Source organism: Panthera uncia, chromosome B4, assembly GCF_023721935.1.
Source record: "Panthera uncia isolate 11264 chromosome B4, Puncia_PCG_1.0, whole genome shotgun sequence".
In the NCBI taxonomy this organism is placed as follows: domain Eukaryota; kingdom Metazoa; phylum Chordata; class Mammalia; order Carnivora; family Felidae; genus Panthera; species Panthera uncia.
The window spans coordinates 70,477,262-70,493,480 of record NC_064809.1 but is presented as its reverse complement, the minus strand read 5'-3'; the positions used below and the strand labels follow the sequence as shown (position 1 = coordinate 70,493,480).

Genomic DNA, 16,219 nt, shown 5'->3' with positions numbered 1-16,219 from the left:
GGCAAACCAATTTATTGTAGAGGTCATTCCGTGTTCACCTGGACTGGGGGAGGAAGGCAGGACTTGAAAGAGCAAAGGAAGTGTCCTCTATCTTGTTGTGGGTGGTGCTTATAAAAAGTATGTCAAAAGTTAGCAAGCTGGACAGTTAACTATGCATTTTCCTGTCTGTAAAATAGGCCTTTTAAATGTTAAAAAAAAATATCACAGGACTAAACAAACATTAGTAAGAATGGAGGGCTCAGGTAAAAGCATGGCAAAGGGTTAATGGTAGTATCTCTTCTACTTCATCTCCGTGGCATTTATAAAGAAAATATTCCCAATTTGGAAGGAATGAGAGGCAATGGCTAAAACAGTTTAATAATGCAGTCACGGTGCCTGCTGGACTTCAGTCATGTATGAAAGATCCTAACACATAGAAGAAACAGGATTTTTAAATAGTAAGTGAAAACAGCATTCACATCCATTTCTTTCTGCCCTAGCAACTGAAAACAAAACAAGTTTTCATTTGCATATTCCCTATTACTTACTCCATTACCAGGGTACTCTGGCTATTTACAGAGAAGGACTTGTAGAGGGTGATTCTCTGGTATTAGGATTTCTCAAGAGGAAAATCCCTGAGGGAGCACACCAGGGTCCCTGTGGGGCTTCCCCACCCTCACAGAAATTCTGATTCATGTCTCAGGGGCTTGGTTAGAACTCCCAGCCAAAGTCAGTCACTTTGAATGAGTCACATCCCTTAGCAAAGCAGGGCAGGATGGCTGGAGAACCAGTTCCTGGCTGAAAATCCAAGGAAGGTGTTCTTTGCTAGCTCCCTGACCCATTCCAGTCAGGAGAGGAAAAGGTGGAGCATGGGGGGTGGGGGGGGTAGATGTACCTGCTCCTTCTTGTTCCTCCTCCACCTCTGTCAACACAGGGAAACTGCACAGAATGGCTGCATTCCAACCTCTCAGCCCCTTCTTTAACTTAAGAAAGGGAGAATAGCGTGCTAAATTGAGCTATAAAGGAAGAATTAAAGGAACTGGGAGTGACCTACTGGATTTTGTGGCTTTCCAACCCAGTGCTAATAGTTTGGCCAATGTACCAAGAATAAAGGGGCACAGGACCAAACAGCAACAAAGCTACTCGCTCGCTTTTGCAAGTGCACTAACAGCTGTAGAAATCAGTAATGAACAAAGCTTCCTCAGGGAGGACTGCCCCGGCACAGCACAAGTGGAGTTGTGAGCCTGAAAACATTTGTGGTGTTTTACACATTCATCTAATGTACATCTTGAGCCTTCTCATAGACCTACTTTCTGAAGATTCCAGTCTAAGGCCATGTTATTTTTAGAGTTATGAGACTAACAGCTGCACATGTCATCCCCCAGTGACGGCAACTGGCTTTGGAAACACCCAAGTCCTGTTCTCAGCTGTGCCATCCTGCTTGAGTCTCTTTTCACAATCTTTAAATATAATTTGCTGGTAATCTGTTGGCATGTTTGTCTTCCCTGCCAGTCAGCCTACTCATTGAGGGCAGAGGCCATTTCTGGCTTGTGTACTGCTGAATTCCTAGCACAGAGCACAATGCCTGGCATGTAGACGGTGCTGAATAGACATTAGGTAAATGAATGGATTTCTGCATGCATTTTGGGGTTTTATTTTATCACTTACTACAAAACAAGCTTCATTAAAGATGGAATTCTATCTAGTTCTGTACCCTCCGACCTTAAATAGTACATGACCCACAAGAGGTCTTCAGTAAATATTTTCTGAATTAATAAAGATTGCGAGAAGAGATCAATCTAGTACTCTGAGTTAAATGAAATCTCTACGCACATGACTTTTTAAAAGAGCAATAGTCCTGATTTATGAAGACCACTAGTAGCAAATTCTGCAATCAGCCTTCAAAGGGATTTTTGTATGTGTGCCAAATAACTTAGCCAAGATTGTGATTGAACTCTTCAAAATAAGTATCCTGGAGTATGAAACAAGCCACTAGCCACAGTTTAGGCAACTGTAACTCTCACGAAAACCATGATTACCCCATTGCTCAAAAGGCATTTGCTGTGTTGCTTGCCCTTAGAGTAGATGACAAGGCCTGTTAGAAATGTTCACATCTCCTCTGTGATTTGTAAGCTGCAATGTGCTCATTATAGAAGTATGCACCCCACAGGTACTATATACTATTTAAATTTAAACAGACGAAGGAAATATGGGACAGTCTGGCAATCTTCTGGATGGAATACAGGTTGAAATCCATGAGCAATAAGAACTGCAATTCTAAGTGCAGTAACCAAAAGATGAAATTTTAACTTTAATTGGAAAGTCAATTCTATCAACACTTAACTATAAAGCAATTTTAATTCTGGTTGGGGACAAAAACAGCCTTCCTGGGGTGCCTGGGTGGCTCAGTTGGTTGAGCATCTGACTCGCAATTTCAGTTCAAGTCATGATCTCAAGGTGTGGGATGGAGCCCCACATCAGGCTCTGCACGGAGTGTGGATCCTGCTTGAGGTTCTCTCCCTCCCCCCCCCCCCCCCCCCCCGCTTTGCTTTTCCCCCTGCTCACACACTCATGCTCTCTCAAAAAAAAAACAAAACAAAAAAAAAACAGGCTTCCTCCTTTCATCTTGCTTCGGTCTACCCAGATGAAATGGCATATCTAACTTTTTTAGGGCTGATGCTGCTGGAAGGGGTCTGACGGGGTTAAGTTCTGACAACTGAATATAGACTGAATCATTCCCAAACCTCAAAAACACAAAAAGAAAAATGTTATTTCATATACCTATTTTGCAAATTAGGTAGGGATTATTTTATTTTATATCACTAAATTCAAAACAATTCAAACCATAAAGTTAATGATTTCTTTGTGTGCTCTTGTCTTCAGTTGTATCATTTGGCTCTGTACCATTTATATCTTAACAGTTTTTATTGACTTCAAATTTTCTAATAATACTTAATGAAGAGAAATTTTAGCCCTGTGGGCAAATTAGACATTTTAGAATTTCTCCATTTAAAATAACTGACCATTCAAGTGATATTACATATTTTAAAACTACATATTAAAGGTTTATTTTATCAAAATTTCACATGCTCAATATCAAGAACACCACTCTTTAGACTGTAATACAAGATATTTTTAAAATCTTAAGTTTGCTAGATTAAGAAATGTTATTTCTTTCACATTTTCTCTAGTGTAAAGACTATCAAAGTAGCATTTAAATTTCTATTATGAACCTTTATAGTATATTCTTTTACCTTTCTTACTAAAATTATATACATTCCAAGGGATGATACACTTATATTGTGACACTTATCTACTGGAAAATCTAACTAAAGTTACGCCAGTCATTTATACTGTATTTCCCCATTTTTGGTTGTTTTTTAATGACTCTATTAATTGTTGGTCTACTATGTGCCAGGAACTGTCCCTTGTCCTTTCATATACAGTATATTAATATATTTAATATACTAAACCTTCTAACAATTCTATAATATAAGTATCATTCCCCCTTCTCTATTATCTCTATGACATTTTTCTGATCTGGAAACCAAGGCTCCAAAGTTATAAAGACCTGCCCAAGGATCAGTCTATATACAAAGGCCTACGTTTCCAATCTAGCACAGTCCTTCAATAATCAGTATGTTTCGGGGTGCCTGGGTAGTTCAGTCAGTTAAGCATCTGACTCTTGATTTCAGTTCAGGTCATAATCTCATGGTTTGTGAGCTCAAGCCGCAAGTCAGGCTGTGTGTGGACAGTGTGGAGCCTGCTTGGGATTCGCTAGCTTGCTCTCTCTCTCTCCCCATCTCTCTGCCTCTCCCCTGCTCACGCTCTCTCTCTCTCAAAATAAACTTAAAAAAACCCTCAACAATACATTTTTATTATCAAAAATAAATATCTTTCATCCATTTAGTCATTCAGTAAGAATTTACTGATCTCCTGGCATGTGCCCAACGCTGTGCTGCTCAATGAGGGGACAGTTCTCAACATGCTCACAGTTTAATGAAAAAGACAAAAACAGGGGCACCTGGTGGCTCCGTCAATTAAGCATCCAACTCTTGGTTTCAGCTCAGGTCATGATCTCGCAGTTTGTGAGTTCAAGCCCCGCATCAGGCTCTGAGCTGATAGCGTGATGTCTGCTTAGGATTCTCTGTCTCCCTCTCTCTGCCCCTCACCCACTTGCTCTCTCTCTCTCTCTCAAAATAAATAAGTAAATAAACATTAAAAAAAAAAGACAAATACAATGAGCTATATAAATGGAAGGTACAGCCTTGGGAGAAAGGTTAAAACCTCTAGTGGAAAACAAGAGAGGTAAACCTGGGTTGAGATACGAGTAAAAACAGCTATCCACAATATTGGCATCATTAGCATCTAATTATGGAGGCTTTCAGTGTGTCAAGTATCACAACCCTACAAAGTAAGATTTTTTTTAATTGTGTCATTATTGACACAGTCACCCTAGAAGTCAGTTCTAACAGTAGCTCCACTGTGCAGAGGGGAACATTATGTTAATCACTCAAGGTCACACAGCTAGTGAATGACTGGGCTAGATTCTGAATCACCTCTGTGTAAAACTGAAGTGTAAACGGTAGGGGTCTTTATCTCTGCGCAAGCCCATCTGTCCTATGGGAACACTGGGCCAGAGGTCGAACACAGGACTCTAAGGAGAAGGATGGTCAAATGAGGAGCAGGAAGAGGAGCCAATGGAAGATAAACAAAAAGGAGCACAGGCCAGCAGAGAGGCCCATTTCTTCCTCACCATAGACAGCCACGGTATGAGATGCCAGTCCACACCCTCAACCAAAGTAAGGCAATCTATAACAGATAGATGGCAGAAGTAATCTTTCAACATAGGAAAGAGTCATCCTTTTCTTTTAAGCTCCAGTATAATTACCTCTCATCAAATTCAGGTTTTCACCTGTAAATCCAAAGGCATGAAAAGAGCACTTTGGGGGCACCTGGATGGCTCAATCAGTTAAGCTTCTGACTTAGGCTCAGGTCATGATCTCACAGTGTGTGAATTCGAGCCCCATGTTGGGCTCTGTGCTGACAGTTCAGAGCCTGGAGCCTGCTTGGGATGCTGTGTTTCCCTCTCTCTCTGCCCCTCCCCCCTCCTCAAAAATAAACATTAAAAAAAATTTTTTTAATAAAAAAAGAAAAGAGCACTTTCACCTGATCCCTAATACCTAGACTTATCCAGGGCTTTGGGGGGACAGGGTGGACCCCTCAGACAGGGAAACAAAGGGCCAGGTCTCTCCCCTTCCCCTTCAGACCCACATGGATGTAGCTTCCCAAGGCATCCCCAAAACCATCAGAGAGTGGGGTTTGGGTGTGCTAGAATAACAAGGTGGCTGAGAAGGTCCTCGCTCAAGACACAGGTCATTTCCAATTCTAAAGACATTTAGAAAATGAGGGTCCAATACTGACTGCCTGCATATACAATGGTCAAGAACTGAGGTGAGGGCAATGGGAAGGATGTAGAGTCAAAAAAATGTTTTTAAATATTTAGTTTGAGATTGAGATGGAGGGGAGAAAGAGAATGCGCAGGGGAGAGGCAGAGAGAATCCCAAGCAGGCTCCACACTGTCAGTGCAGAGCCCAACATGAGGCTCAATCCCACAAACTGTGAGATCATGACCTTAGCCAAAATCAAGAGTCAGATGCTCGATCTACTGAGCCACCCAGGTGCCCCATGTCAAATGGGCTTTTAATATAAAGTCAACAACCATGCCCACCATGTGCCACATGACTGCCCTCCCTTCACTGAATGGAGAACATCTCTGAATGATCTTCCATGTTTCCACATCTCAGTAGTAGCACCAGAGTCATGGAGAACCCTGACCACTGAGAATCTCATCATTGATCTTCCTCTCCTCTGTTCTACAATATTCAATTGGTAATACAAGCTATTTACTTCTTACTTAAATGTCTCCTTCCTCACTTACAGCACATACAATTATCTGGTGACACACAGGAGCACACATATGTGGGCTAGAACTGCCTGACAGCAATTAGAGAATGGGATAAGCCACAGGTACTCCCGATGGAAAAACAATTCCTAAATTTATGAAGCATTTACTGGGAGCCTACTAAGTGTCAGCCCTTAGGATTCTTTGCTAAGATTCCCTGAGAGAATTTGGAGGACACTGTCCATCTGTCTGAAGATCTGTGAGAGGAAAAAACACACACAATAACTATCTCTTTGCAGAACCCACATGCTATTCTTCAACTCCTTTATCTTTAAACACATGTGCCTGCAGCACAGCCACTGTCATGATCATCCTTAACCTGACACTTAGTGGGCATTTTCTGCACGCATAATGTGACACAAGCAACACAGAACAGACAGCAATGTTTATGAGGAAAGGACTTAGAGATCTCTGAGGTTAAGGGTAGCCATTTCTTACACTGGAATTAAACTAAGATTATCTTTTTAAAAAAATTAAAACAGCCATTTCCATGACTGCTTTTAAATACATGAATTCATTATGATGGTGACACTGTAAGTGCCACTCATGGAGTGTGACTGGAAATACCTAGCACTGTACATGTACCTTGCATCCTCCTAGCAGCCCCATGGGGCTGAAGAAACAGGCTCAGAAAAGCCAAGAAACTTGCCTCAGGTTGGCAAAGCCAACCACAAATTCAGGTCTTCTGACTGCCAGCCCTTCCTTTCCCACTCCCCACTTCTCTTCTCCTGGTCTCCCAACTCTGCATCAACACTGCTTTCACAAACTCTTCCTCCCCCCGCCCTCCTCTTCAGGGATTCACTTTCCACCCTTTCTCTTTAAAATCTCCTACCTTTCCTAGGTAGCATCTACCATCAGTCAATTTATGCTATTTCTTCATTATTTGTATCACTGAGAAACAATAGTCGGTCTTGTTTGTTGATTTTTCTTTTATTACTAAGAGGATCGGGGGGACTGGGTGGCTTGGTCAGTTAAGCCTCCGACTTTGGCTCGAGTCATGATCTTATAGTTCCTGAGTTCAAGCCCCGCATCAGGCTCTGTGCTGCCAGCTCAGAGCCTGGAGTCTGCTTCAGATTCTGTATCTCCCTCTCTCTCTGCCCCTCCCCCCACTCACACTCTATCTCTCCCTCTCTCAAAGATAAGTAAACATTAAAAAAATTTTTTTTCTTATAAGAGGACCTTTTACACAAATTAAGCATCTAAGACTTGTTTATGTAATAAATAACAGTAGGAAGAAATAAAATGATACAAATGAAAAAAATTGTATAATATACCTATTATATATAAATTTGTAAAATAATGTTAAAGGTCTGAGTTTTATATGTCAGAAGGGTGTATAATTCTTGTTTAGAATTTAGTTTTCTTAAAATCTAAGCACAAATCAGAGGAAAAAAAAACATACTTAAGGTTGTGTCTATATAATGCCACAAGAAAAATTTAGCCATCATTTTGTCTGTGCCAAGCCAAGGATTATTTTTCAAATATCTAGATAGAATGTCTGGAGAAATCGTAATAAATTCAATTATACAAATACAATCTCAGTTTATATAAAACAAGCTTTATAAACAGGCCTATAATTTGCATAATTGCACTTTGCAAAAGAACATCTATTTGCACGCCTGACCAATGGCTAAAGTTCTGCCAATGTTAAAATTAAAATTAAAAAGATAATTTTAAAGATCCGTATCCTTTTCCTTCCAATTTCAAGTATTTGTATTTTTAAATAATGTGGGAAACAGTAGAGTTTCAATGTCCTAGATTAAAAGCATTAAATATAAAACAACATCTGGGTTTCACCAAAGAATATATTTTCTTTCATTCGGATTTTTACCTACTGAATAACTGCCTGCAGCTAGCTCTCCCAGTCAGCATTGGGACCCGTAGCCAGAGCAGTAGTAAAGACCATGACAGAGAAAGTTGCCTATCAACCCTTCGACTAGTCTCCTATGCAAACGTTCCATCTGATATTTTGGCTGAGGAGTATTTGAATTGCTCTTTGGTACACATCCACAATATGCTATTGTTGACATTTGCATCCAGTATTTCTTCAATAGGCTACTTCTTGGGATGGAGTCTAATTAATTTTAGCTGCAGTATTATAAAGCAAGGCAAAACTAAAGGAAGAGCAGTAATAATGATAACGACTTGAGACAATCACTTGATTGTACGAACTTTTCACAGTCTCTGTCTTTACATGAGTTACCAGTAAAGAAGTACATTTCCTTGGTTGAAAGCAATTGGAAATGATGTTTTTGTTCTAAAACTGGTGATTTTTCCACAGACTCAGGCCTGTATCAAAAGCGGATCAAGCTGGGGCGTCCAGGTGGTTCAAAGGGCTGAGTGGCTCACATAAGAGCTCTGCTCAGGTCATGAACCAGGGTTCATGAGTTGGAGCCCACCGTCAGGATCTGCGCTCACAGCATGGAGCCTGCTTTGGATCCTCTGTCTCCCTCTCTCTGCCCCTCCCCTGCGCTCTTTCTCTCTCAAAGATGAATAAATGCTAAAGAAAAAAAAAAAAGCAGATCAAGCTTTAATCTACAGCATACGAAGCTTCCATTAAAACCTTAAAACCAGTCCCTTAGCAAATGTTTGAGTATCTACTATGTGAAAAGCATTATGATATGCAGGCTGTGAAGTACAAAGGTGAGTAAGATAGCACTTCTCAATATAAGCTTTACCTTCAGATGTATGATTGAATCAGCTAGAATACAAAACACAAAACTGATAAGCACTGATAACAGAAGAAAACCTCAATTATTAGCTGGAGTAGAAATTTTTATTAAAATGTAATCATTTTAATCTAAACTGCTACAAACACCCTTTGAAAGTTTAAGACCAACTTTTAACTTTAAGCTAGATTGCGAGATTCTTAATAATGTATTATAATCTCCCTTCAAGAATGTCAGAGTTTAAATATCTGACAGAAACCTTCACAGGAGCTTTTGGTCTACATTTACTGGTTTCCAAAAGGAAAACAAACACACACACACACACACACACGCACACACACGGCAATCAACATAAGTGACTATTGAAATTACTGGATAAAAAAGAAAGGAATGTCATGTGGAACTTTTTCAGAGCTGTGTTTGTGTCAGGTTTAAAGAACAATGGGAATTATAAAAGGAGACGAGAAACCTTTTGGAAAGCAATTCTTGGGCTTGAAAGTTAGAACACATAAGATAAATCGTGACTAAGGACTTGAAACTGAAAGTAACAGGTTTATAAAAAAAAAAAAAAAAAAAAGGACAAAACTATACTCAAAGAAAAAAGTGTAAGGATAGTTTACTTTGTTTTGTTTGTTAACTATCATTCTCCCGGTAGAGAATATAATATGTATCTATGATCCCCTTGCCAGAGCAAATAAGGCAAAGGTAGCACCAAAGCTTACTTTCTAAGAAATCACATTTAAGAATGCTGGAGCCACGCTGTCCTAGCCCCAGCCCCTTATCTCTTTCTCATCCCTCCCAGGGCTGGTATCTGGAGTCCCTGCAGCAAGAATCTCCTTGGTACCACCACTACCCCGGTACACATCTTGATTACAGCATTAATCACAGACTTACTGCAATTATCTATTCATGTCTCTGCCTCCTTCTGAGATAGTGAGGTGCTGGTGGGTCAAGGACCCAGGAACCTGGCAGAGTAGGTACAATCAACATTGTTATAACAGATAGTAGGGAATCTCAAAGTGCCATGGAAGGGAATTCTACCAGGGCCATAAAACCACTCAGCAGAATGTTAATCAAATTATTTAAAAAGAGCAATTCACTTGATTCTTTCGATAATGCTTGGCTTGGCTTCTACTCAATAGCAAGCCCCATTCTAGGCATGAGGGACATAGCCTGGAACACAAAACACACAAGACACCTGCCTTCAGGGAGCTTATATGTTAGAGGCAGGCGAGGAAGAGAAATTGTTTTTTAATTATAGCAACGAATGTCTACAATGTTTGGGATATTTTGCATGATCTCTAGAAGGCTCAGATGACCTAGTTCCAATGCAAGAAATTTACACTCTAGTTGTGCAGATAATGAACAACAAAGACAAAATACAAAGTGAGTGCTGATTGTGTAGCACAGAAAAAGAAGGGGTGCGACAATTCATTAGTGGGCACTTTGGACAATGAAGATCAGTAACAGTTTTCTGGGTTTTGTGACAGGCTCCTCCTGAAAAACAGAGGAGGTAAGTCTGGTATTACCAAAGAAAGGAATTGGTCTGAGCCAAAGCAGAGGGGAAAAGTATTAAGACTTGCTGGAACAATAGAGGTTCCCCCCCTGCACACCTGCCACCACTTTCTACCTAATCACTCAGCTGAAGTCTAAGAGTCACACTGTTTCTGGAAGCCATGGGTCTGATGCCTCGGAGATGTCACCTCTTTCCTAAACTCTCAGACCACTCCCCTCTATTCCCATGGCCACTACAGGCATTTCCAAACCCGACTGCTAGAAAGACTTACTTCTACAATGTCCCCTCTCCAATCCCATTTTCCAACATGCTGCCAGGGAGATCTTTTCCTAAGGCAAATTTGATCCCATCACTCCTTTCCTTAAAATCTTTCAGTAGCTCCAAATCCTAAATCCTTAAAACATACAGAGGCTTCTTCAAGGTGTGGCCCCTGCCTGCCTCCCTAGCCTTGTAGCGGCTGCCTTCCACCACAGGGAACTACGTGGAAATCCAGACTCTCCTTCTGCTATGCCACTGCAACCGCCTGGTCCTTCAGTACCCAGCCCAGCAATCTCTTCTGTGAAAATGTCTCCCATTATCCTCCCACAGCTGTGTACATACCTCAGTAATAGCACTTACTGCAAATGGCTGGTTCCATCGAACCTACTTCTCCACGGCCAAGGGGTGCAACACTTATTTTTAGTTTCCCAACACCCAGCCCAGCACCTAATCCTGGACCTGGCACAGAAAGTTTTCTCAGTTAATACTGATTAAGCAAAACTGAGGCTAGGACCACATTTGTAGGTGATTAAACAAACTTTATAGTGAAGGGATAGAAATCATGAAGAAGTCTCTGTAAAAATGCAAAAGCGAGAAGGGAGCCAATAAGGACACTTGAGAGATACAGCTGGACCATAATCACTCAGAGGTGATGGGCTTCTTCTTACAACTCCCCAAATCAATGACATCCCCATCAGCTGTGGGGATCAGAGAGTTAAACTCTATCATAAACAGACTGGGATCCCAAAGCAACCAGCCAAGCATCTAAACAAAATCTTTTTGCCTGAACTACATGACTTATTCCTGAGAACACTTTTTCTCTCTAAGCGAAGTCTGAACCATAGAAATGCAAAAACAAAACAAAACCAAACAAAAACAAAACAACCACACACATACGCAAAATAAAACAGCACACAAAATATCTACATTTTGGCTGTAAAAGAGTTTTCTGTCACTTTCTACATGAACAGGAAGAAATGTTGCATTCTACTCACTGATTAAAGGCCGGGAGGAGGGAGAAAGGCAGCCAGGAATGCTCTTCTGCACACCAAGTGCACAAAACCTGCCTTGCCATGTGATCTCCACCAGCATGAGTGAAATAAGGGCTAAAAGTCACATATTTCCTGCCACCAGTGCCCAGGGATCACAACTGCATTCGGTTGCTGGAGCTGATTTAGAAAATAAGTGGTCTTTTGAAAAAATGCTCTTATACCAACAGGCTGCCTCATTCACAAACCTCTGGGACCAATTTCTGGTGGCAATGAGTTAAGCAAATATGGAAAAGACGCTCATAGTAACATTCACCATCTTTGACTCTTTAGACAGGTTCATGTCAAACAAGGAGGTAATCCTTACACTTAAAGCACTGAATAGTGCTTTAAAGGTAAAGGTAAGCAGAAACCCACTGGCGGGGGCGGGGAGCCCTAAGTCCCAGTCCACTACAGGAACACTTCCATATATATATGTAAAACATTCATATGATATAACCAGGGACCACATCTAGTTTAAAAAGATTCTCTTTTCATCCTTTGTAAATTAGCCGATGATAAATGTTTTACTCAGGAACTATGTCAAAAATAACTCTATTGTTCTGAATTATAAAGTTAATATTGATAGAGGGATTACGTAGAAATCTTCAGTACCTGAGTGGATTTTAAATTATACAACTATCAGTAATGACAATCAAGTACTAGGAGAAAGATGTCAACAGCTTAACCATAGTTCTGCATATGAAACTAGGGGCACAAGTTAAAATTATAATCGTCATTTCACCACGACCTCCCCTAAGTTGAAAATTACAATTATTTTGTAAAAGGCTATATACCATCAGCCTACTTCTAACCTTTAAAAAAAAGACTTACCTATTTTACAATGTCATGAACTTTCTATTGACATGGTAAACATTTCCACTTGATATAAAATCACTGCAATCCACATTGAGTTTGTATAACAAACAAAAATTGTGGAGACCTACTTAAATGATATCTGTTGCCTAACATAAGATAATGTTGAAGTGACCCCTACACACAGTAAAGTAATAATATCAGCAGCCCACAGAGGGAGGGGTGATGGAGGGATAGAGATACTTAACTTTCTAAGTATTTTTTAAAAAATTTTTATGTTTATTATTTATTTTTGAGAGAGAAAGACAAAGCACAAGCAGGGGAGGGGCAGAGAGAGAGAGGGAGACACAGAATCTGAAGCAGCTCCAGGCTCCCGAGCTGTCAGCACAGAGCCCGACGCGGGGCTCGAGCTCACGAACCACGAGATGAACCTAAGCTGAAGTCAGATGCAGGCACCCCGAGATATTTAACTTTTTAAAACATATTTACTGGTTGACTTGATAGAACCAGCATAAATTACATCTGTAATTAAAAAAAAATAAGGGGCGCCTGGGTGGCTCAGTCGGTTAAGCGGCCGACTTCGGCTCAGGTCATGATCTCGCGGTCCGTGAGTTCAAGCCCCGCGTCGGGCTCTGTGCTGACTGCTCAGAGCCTGGAGCCTGTTTCAGATTCTGTGTCTCCCTCTCTCTCTCTGACCCTCCCCTGTTCATGCTCTGTCTCTCTCTGTCTCAAAAATAAATAAACGTTAAAAAAAATTTTTTTAAATAAAAAATAAAAAGAACCAGCACACCTGGTTGGCTCAGTTGGTTCAGCAATGGACTCTTGATTTTTGGCTTAGGTCGTGATCTCATGGTTCCTGGGATCAAGCCCTGAGTTGAGCACTGTGCTGACAGTGTGGAGCCTGCTTGGGATTCTCTGTCTCCCTCTCTGACCCTCCCCCGGTCATGTGCGTGTGCTCGCTCTCTCAAGTAAATAAACTTAAATAAATAAAAATAACCTATTGCCACACACTTAAGATAAATTTTATGATGCCTCATCTGGTAAACACAGACTAGACCAAAGTAGTTTTTTCTAAACTGAGATCTGTTGATGGCACAGTGGAACAAAGATCAGAGTCTCTTTATTTCAGTTACCATTTGGGTTTTTACCCTATTTGTTCACAATACTCAGTATAAACAGTGATGATACCTCACCATAACAGGCAAGAGTATTTTCCTATGAAATGGACTGTGCTAGTTTACTGTAACTTTTTACAGTCTGCTCCTATGATTTATATTTTTATGTAACTATGATTTACCAGTAAAGTCTGTTAAATAGTAGCACTATATATTATCTGACTGCTGGTGACCAGGTGGAAAGGGGATTAATCCACATAGGTCTTGCAAGTCAGAAAACCTGGTTTTGAATCTTTACTAGCTATGTGAAAAGCTAACTAGGCAGATCAACCTGTGAGCTTCAGCTTTCTAATAAAAAAACACTACTTGCTCCCTCCATCTAATAAATTGTTCTCAAATGAGAACAATTATGCTAAATCGTGGAGCATAAGCTCCTCTATTCAATGTGTTCCTCATCAACGAGGAAATTACCACGTTCTCTTGATTTAAGTGAACAATACCTATAATAGCCAAGATATGAAAACAACTGTCCATCTACAGACGAATGGATAAAGATGTGTTTGTGTGTGTGTGTGTGTGTGTGTGTGTGCATATATATAATAACCACCACCAGCACCCTCCTCAACCTCCTCACCCTCGAATGTGGGCAATGGAATATTATTCAACCATGAGAAAGAAGGAAATCCTGCCATTTGGGACAACATGGATGGAACTTGAGGGCATTATGCTAAGTGAAATAAGTCTCACAAAGACAAATACTTATAGGTGAAATTGAATGGTGGAGGGGAGAAGATATTGGTCAAAAGGCACAAACTTCCAGCCATAAGACAAGTCCTGGGGATGAAAGGTACAGCACAGTGGTTATAATTAATACTGTATCATGTAGTTGAAAGTTGCTAAGAGAGTGGACCTTAAATGTTGTCACCACAAAAAGGAAACAGTAACTTTGTGAGTTGATGGAGGTATTGGTTAAAGCCATAGTGGCAATCATTTTGCAACATGTAACCGTATCAACTCAACATGTTGTACACTTTAAACTTGCAAAATATTCTATGTAAACTGTAGCTCAATACAGCCGGAAAAAAAAAAAAAAAAAAGAAAATGATAAAGAAAAACCACACCTAGCTCCTAGAATTAAGTTACTTCTAAAGTTGTTATTAGTGAAGAATAGGACTTCAGGATCTGAGCAGGAACTGTTTCGCTTTAAACTGATTTGGCGTGCAGGAAACAGACTCGGAGTCGCTGAACAGACCAGCACGGTAATTTAATTGCCAGTCTTCTGGAGAGACCCAATATGTCATCATTCCCTGACAGTGATGTTCTCCCTGCTCCTCCAATTGTTTTCCCCTTCCCCACCTCCTCCAATCCCTTTTGTTTGTTGCTGTAGTTATTTCACTCTTAAACAGCTCTCCCTTCGTTCCGTCTACAACTTCTAAACATTTTTAACTCAAACTAGAAATGATACACCCCAGGCTTGCCCCACCCAACCACTCCCCACCCCGCCAAGCGCCAGGGCCCTCTGGACTTGCAGGAAATGTTCAGAGATTCCCCCCCCAGCCCCACCCCGTACAAGGGCTTCTTCCTCCAATCACTTCCCCCGCGGGCTCTGCGGCTGAAAAAAGGATCCCGGGTTGCCACCCGCAGCCACAAATCAGTTACCGAGGCGCCCCACCCTCCCCCCAGAGTGGCTCCTTGCTTTCACTTTAAAGCGGATGCAGGTGGGTCACACCCCCGCTCTCTGAACCGGGGCCGGGTCCCCAGTGCAGGTTCCAGGCGAAGGAAATGACCCAAAAGTTGCCGCTTCAGAGTCCACAGACTTCCCCGTATCCAGCACCAGTGCTTAGACGCTGCGTCCGCGGCCCGCCCAGATCCTGCGATCGGGGGCCCGTGCGCGCCCCGCGCCTCCCCGGCCTCCACGGGGCGCCGGCCCGCTGAGAGCCGAGCGGCGAAGCGGCCGCATTGCGGCCCCGGGACGGCGGTGCGGGCTCCCACCTCCCCAGCGCCCGCTGGTCCCCGCTAGCCGCCCCCGCGCAGAGCGCAGCGCCCGCGCGCAGTCCCCAACTTCTTCCGGCCCCGGCCCAAGCCGGAGAACCCCAGCTCACCGATATCCCCGTCGTCGTCGTCCTCCTCCTCCTGATCCATTTCTAGCAGAATGTCCCTGGTCATCATTTGCATGGCTCCCCCAGAAGGCGGTTCCGAACTTGGCGCGAAGTTGGGGGCCCCCGGGCTCCGGAACGCCGCGGCTCTGGCGGGGCCCTGCGTTCCGGCGAGGACCGCGGGGTGCTTCTGGCTCCCGGCTCAGGGCCCGCAGTGCCCAGCCCGCGCTCCTGGAAGCCAGCCGAGGCGGCCGCCGACCCGAGCCCTGCGCCCCAGACGAACCACTCGCCAGCCGAGCGGGGCCCGGCCACTGAGCATGCCCAGTGAGAGAGCCCGGGCTCGCTGCGGAATGATTAAACTTCCCCAGGGTTTATTGGGCTCTCAGAAGGAAGTCGGGACGCGAAAAGGAGTAGTCGGCGCTCGCGTTCTGCCCGCGAGTGACCTCGGGGAAGGGGGGAGGGGGGAGAGCACGCGAGGGTGGGAGTGGACAGGTTCCCCGAATTCTGTTCTAAGGTCATATATGGACACATACTGGGGCTTGCTTTCTTTGACGTGTGTTACTGCCTCTGCAGTAAACGCCACTACGGCTCAGGTGAAGAACCCTGAAGACGAGCACGCCAGAACGGGGTTAAAGGCTCCGTGGAGCCAATGGAGGATCTTCAAGCATCAATTACTCTGCTTCCAAAGTGAGAGAACGTGTATTCCACGGGGGGCGAGGGAGAGGGAGATTATACAGGAAAGAGGCAAACTCGTAGAAAATAAGCAACAGAAGAAAA

At 42.6% G+C, this 16,219-nt stretch overlaps 1 protein-coding gene across 2 annotated transcripts in view; it reads right to left on the bottom strand.

Moving 5' to 3' along the window:
- Window positions 1–15,882, bottom strand: part of ANO6 (anoctamin 6) — a 150,751-nt gene extending 134,869 nt beyond the window's left edge. The window contains exon 1 of one of the 2 annotated variants that reach the window (XM_049625336.1): window positions 15,449–15,882. In XM_049625336.1, coding sequence (XP_049481293.1) covers window positions 15,449–15,521 — 73 coding nt within the window. In that variant the 5' untranslated portion in view covers window positions 15,522–15,882. The remainder of the gene's footprint in view (window positions 1–15,448) is intronic. The other variant, XM_049625337.1, reaches the window with a different exon arrangement.
- Between the last annotated feature and the right edge of the window lie 337 nt (window positions 15,883–16,219).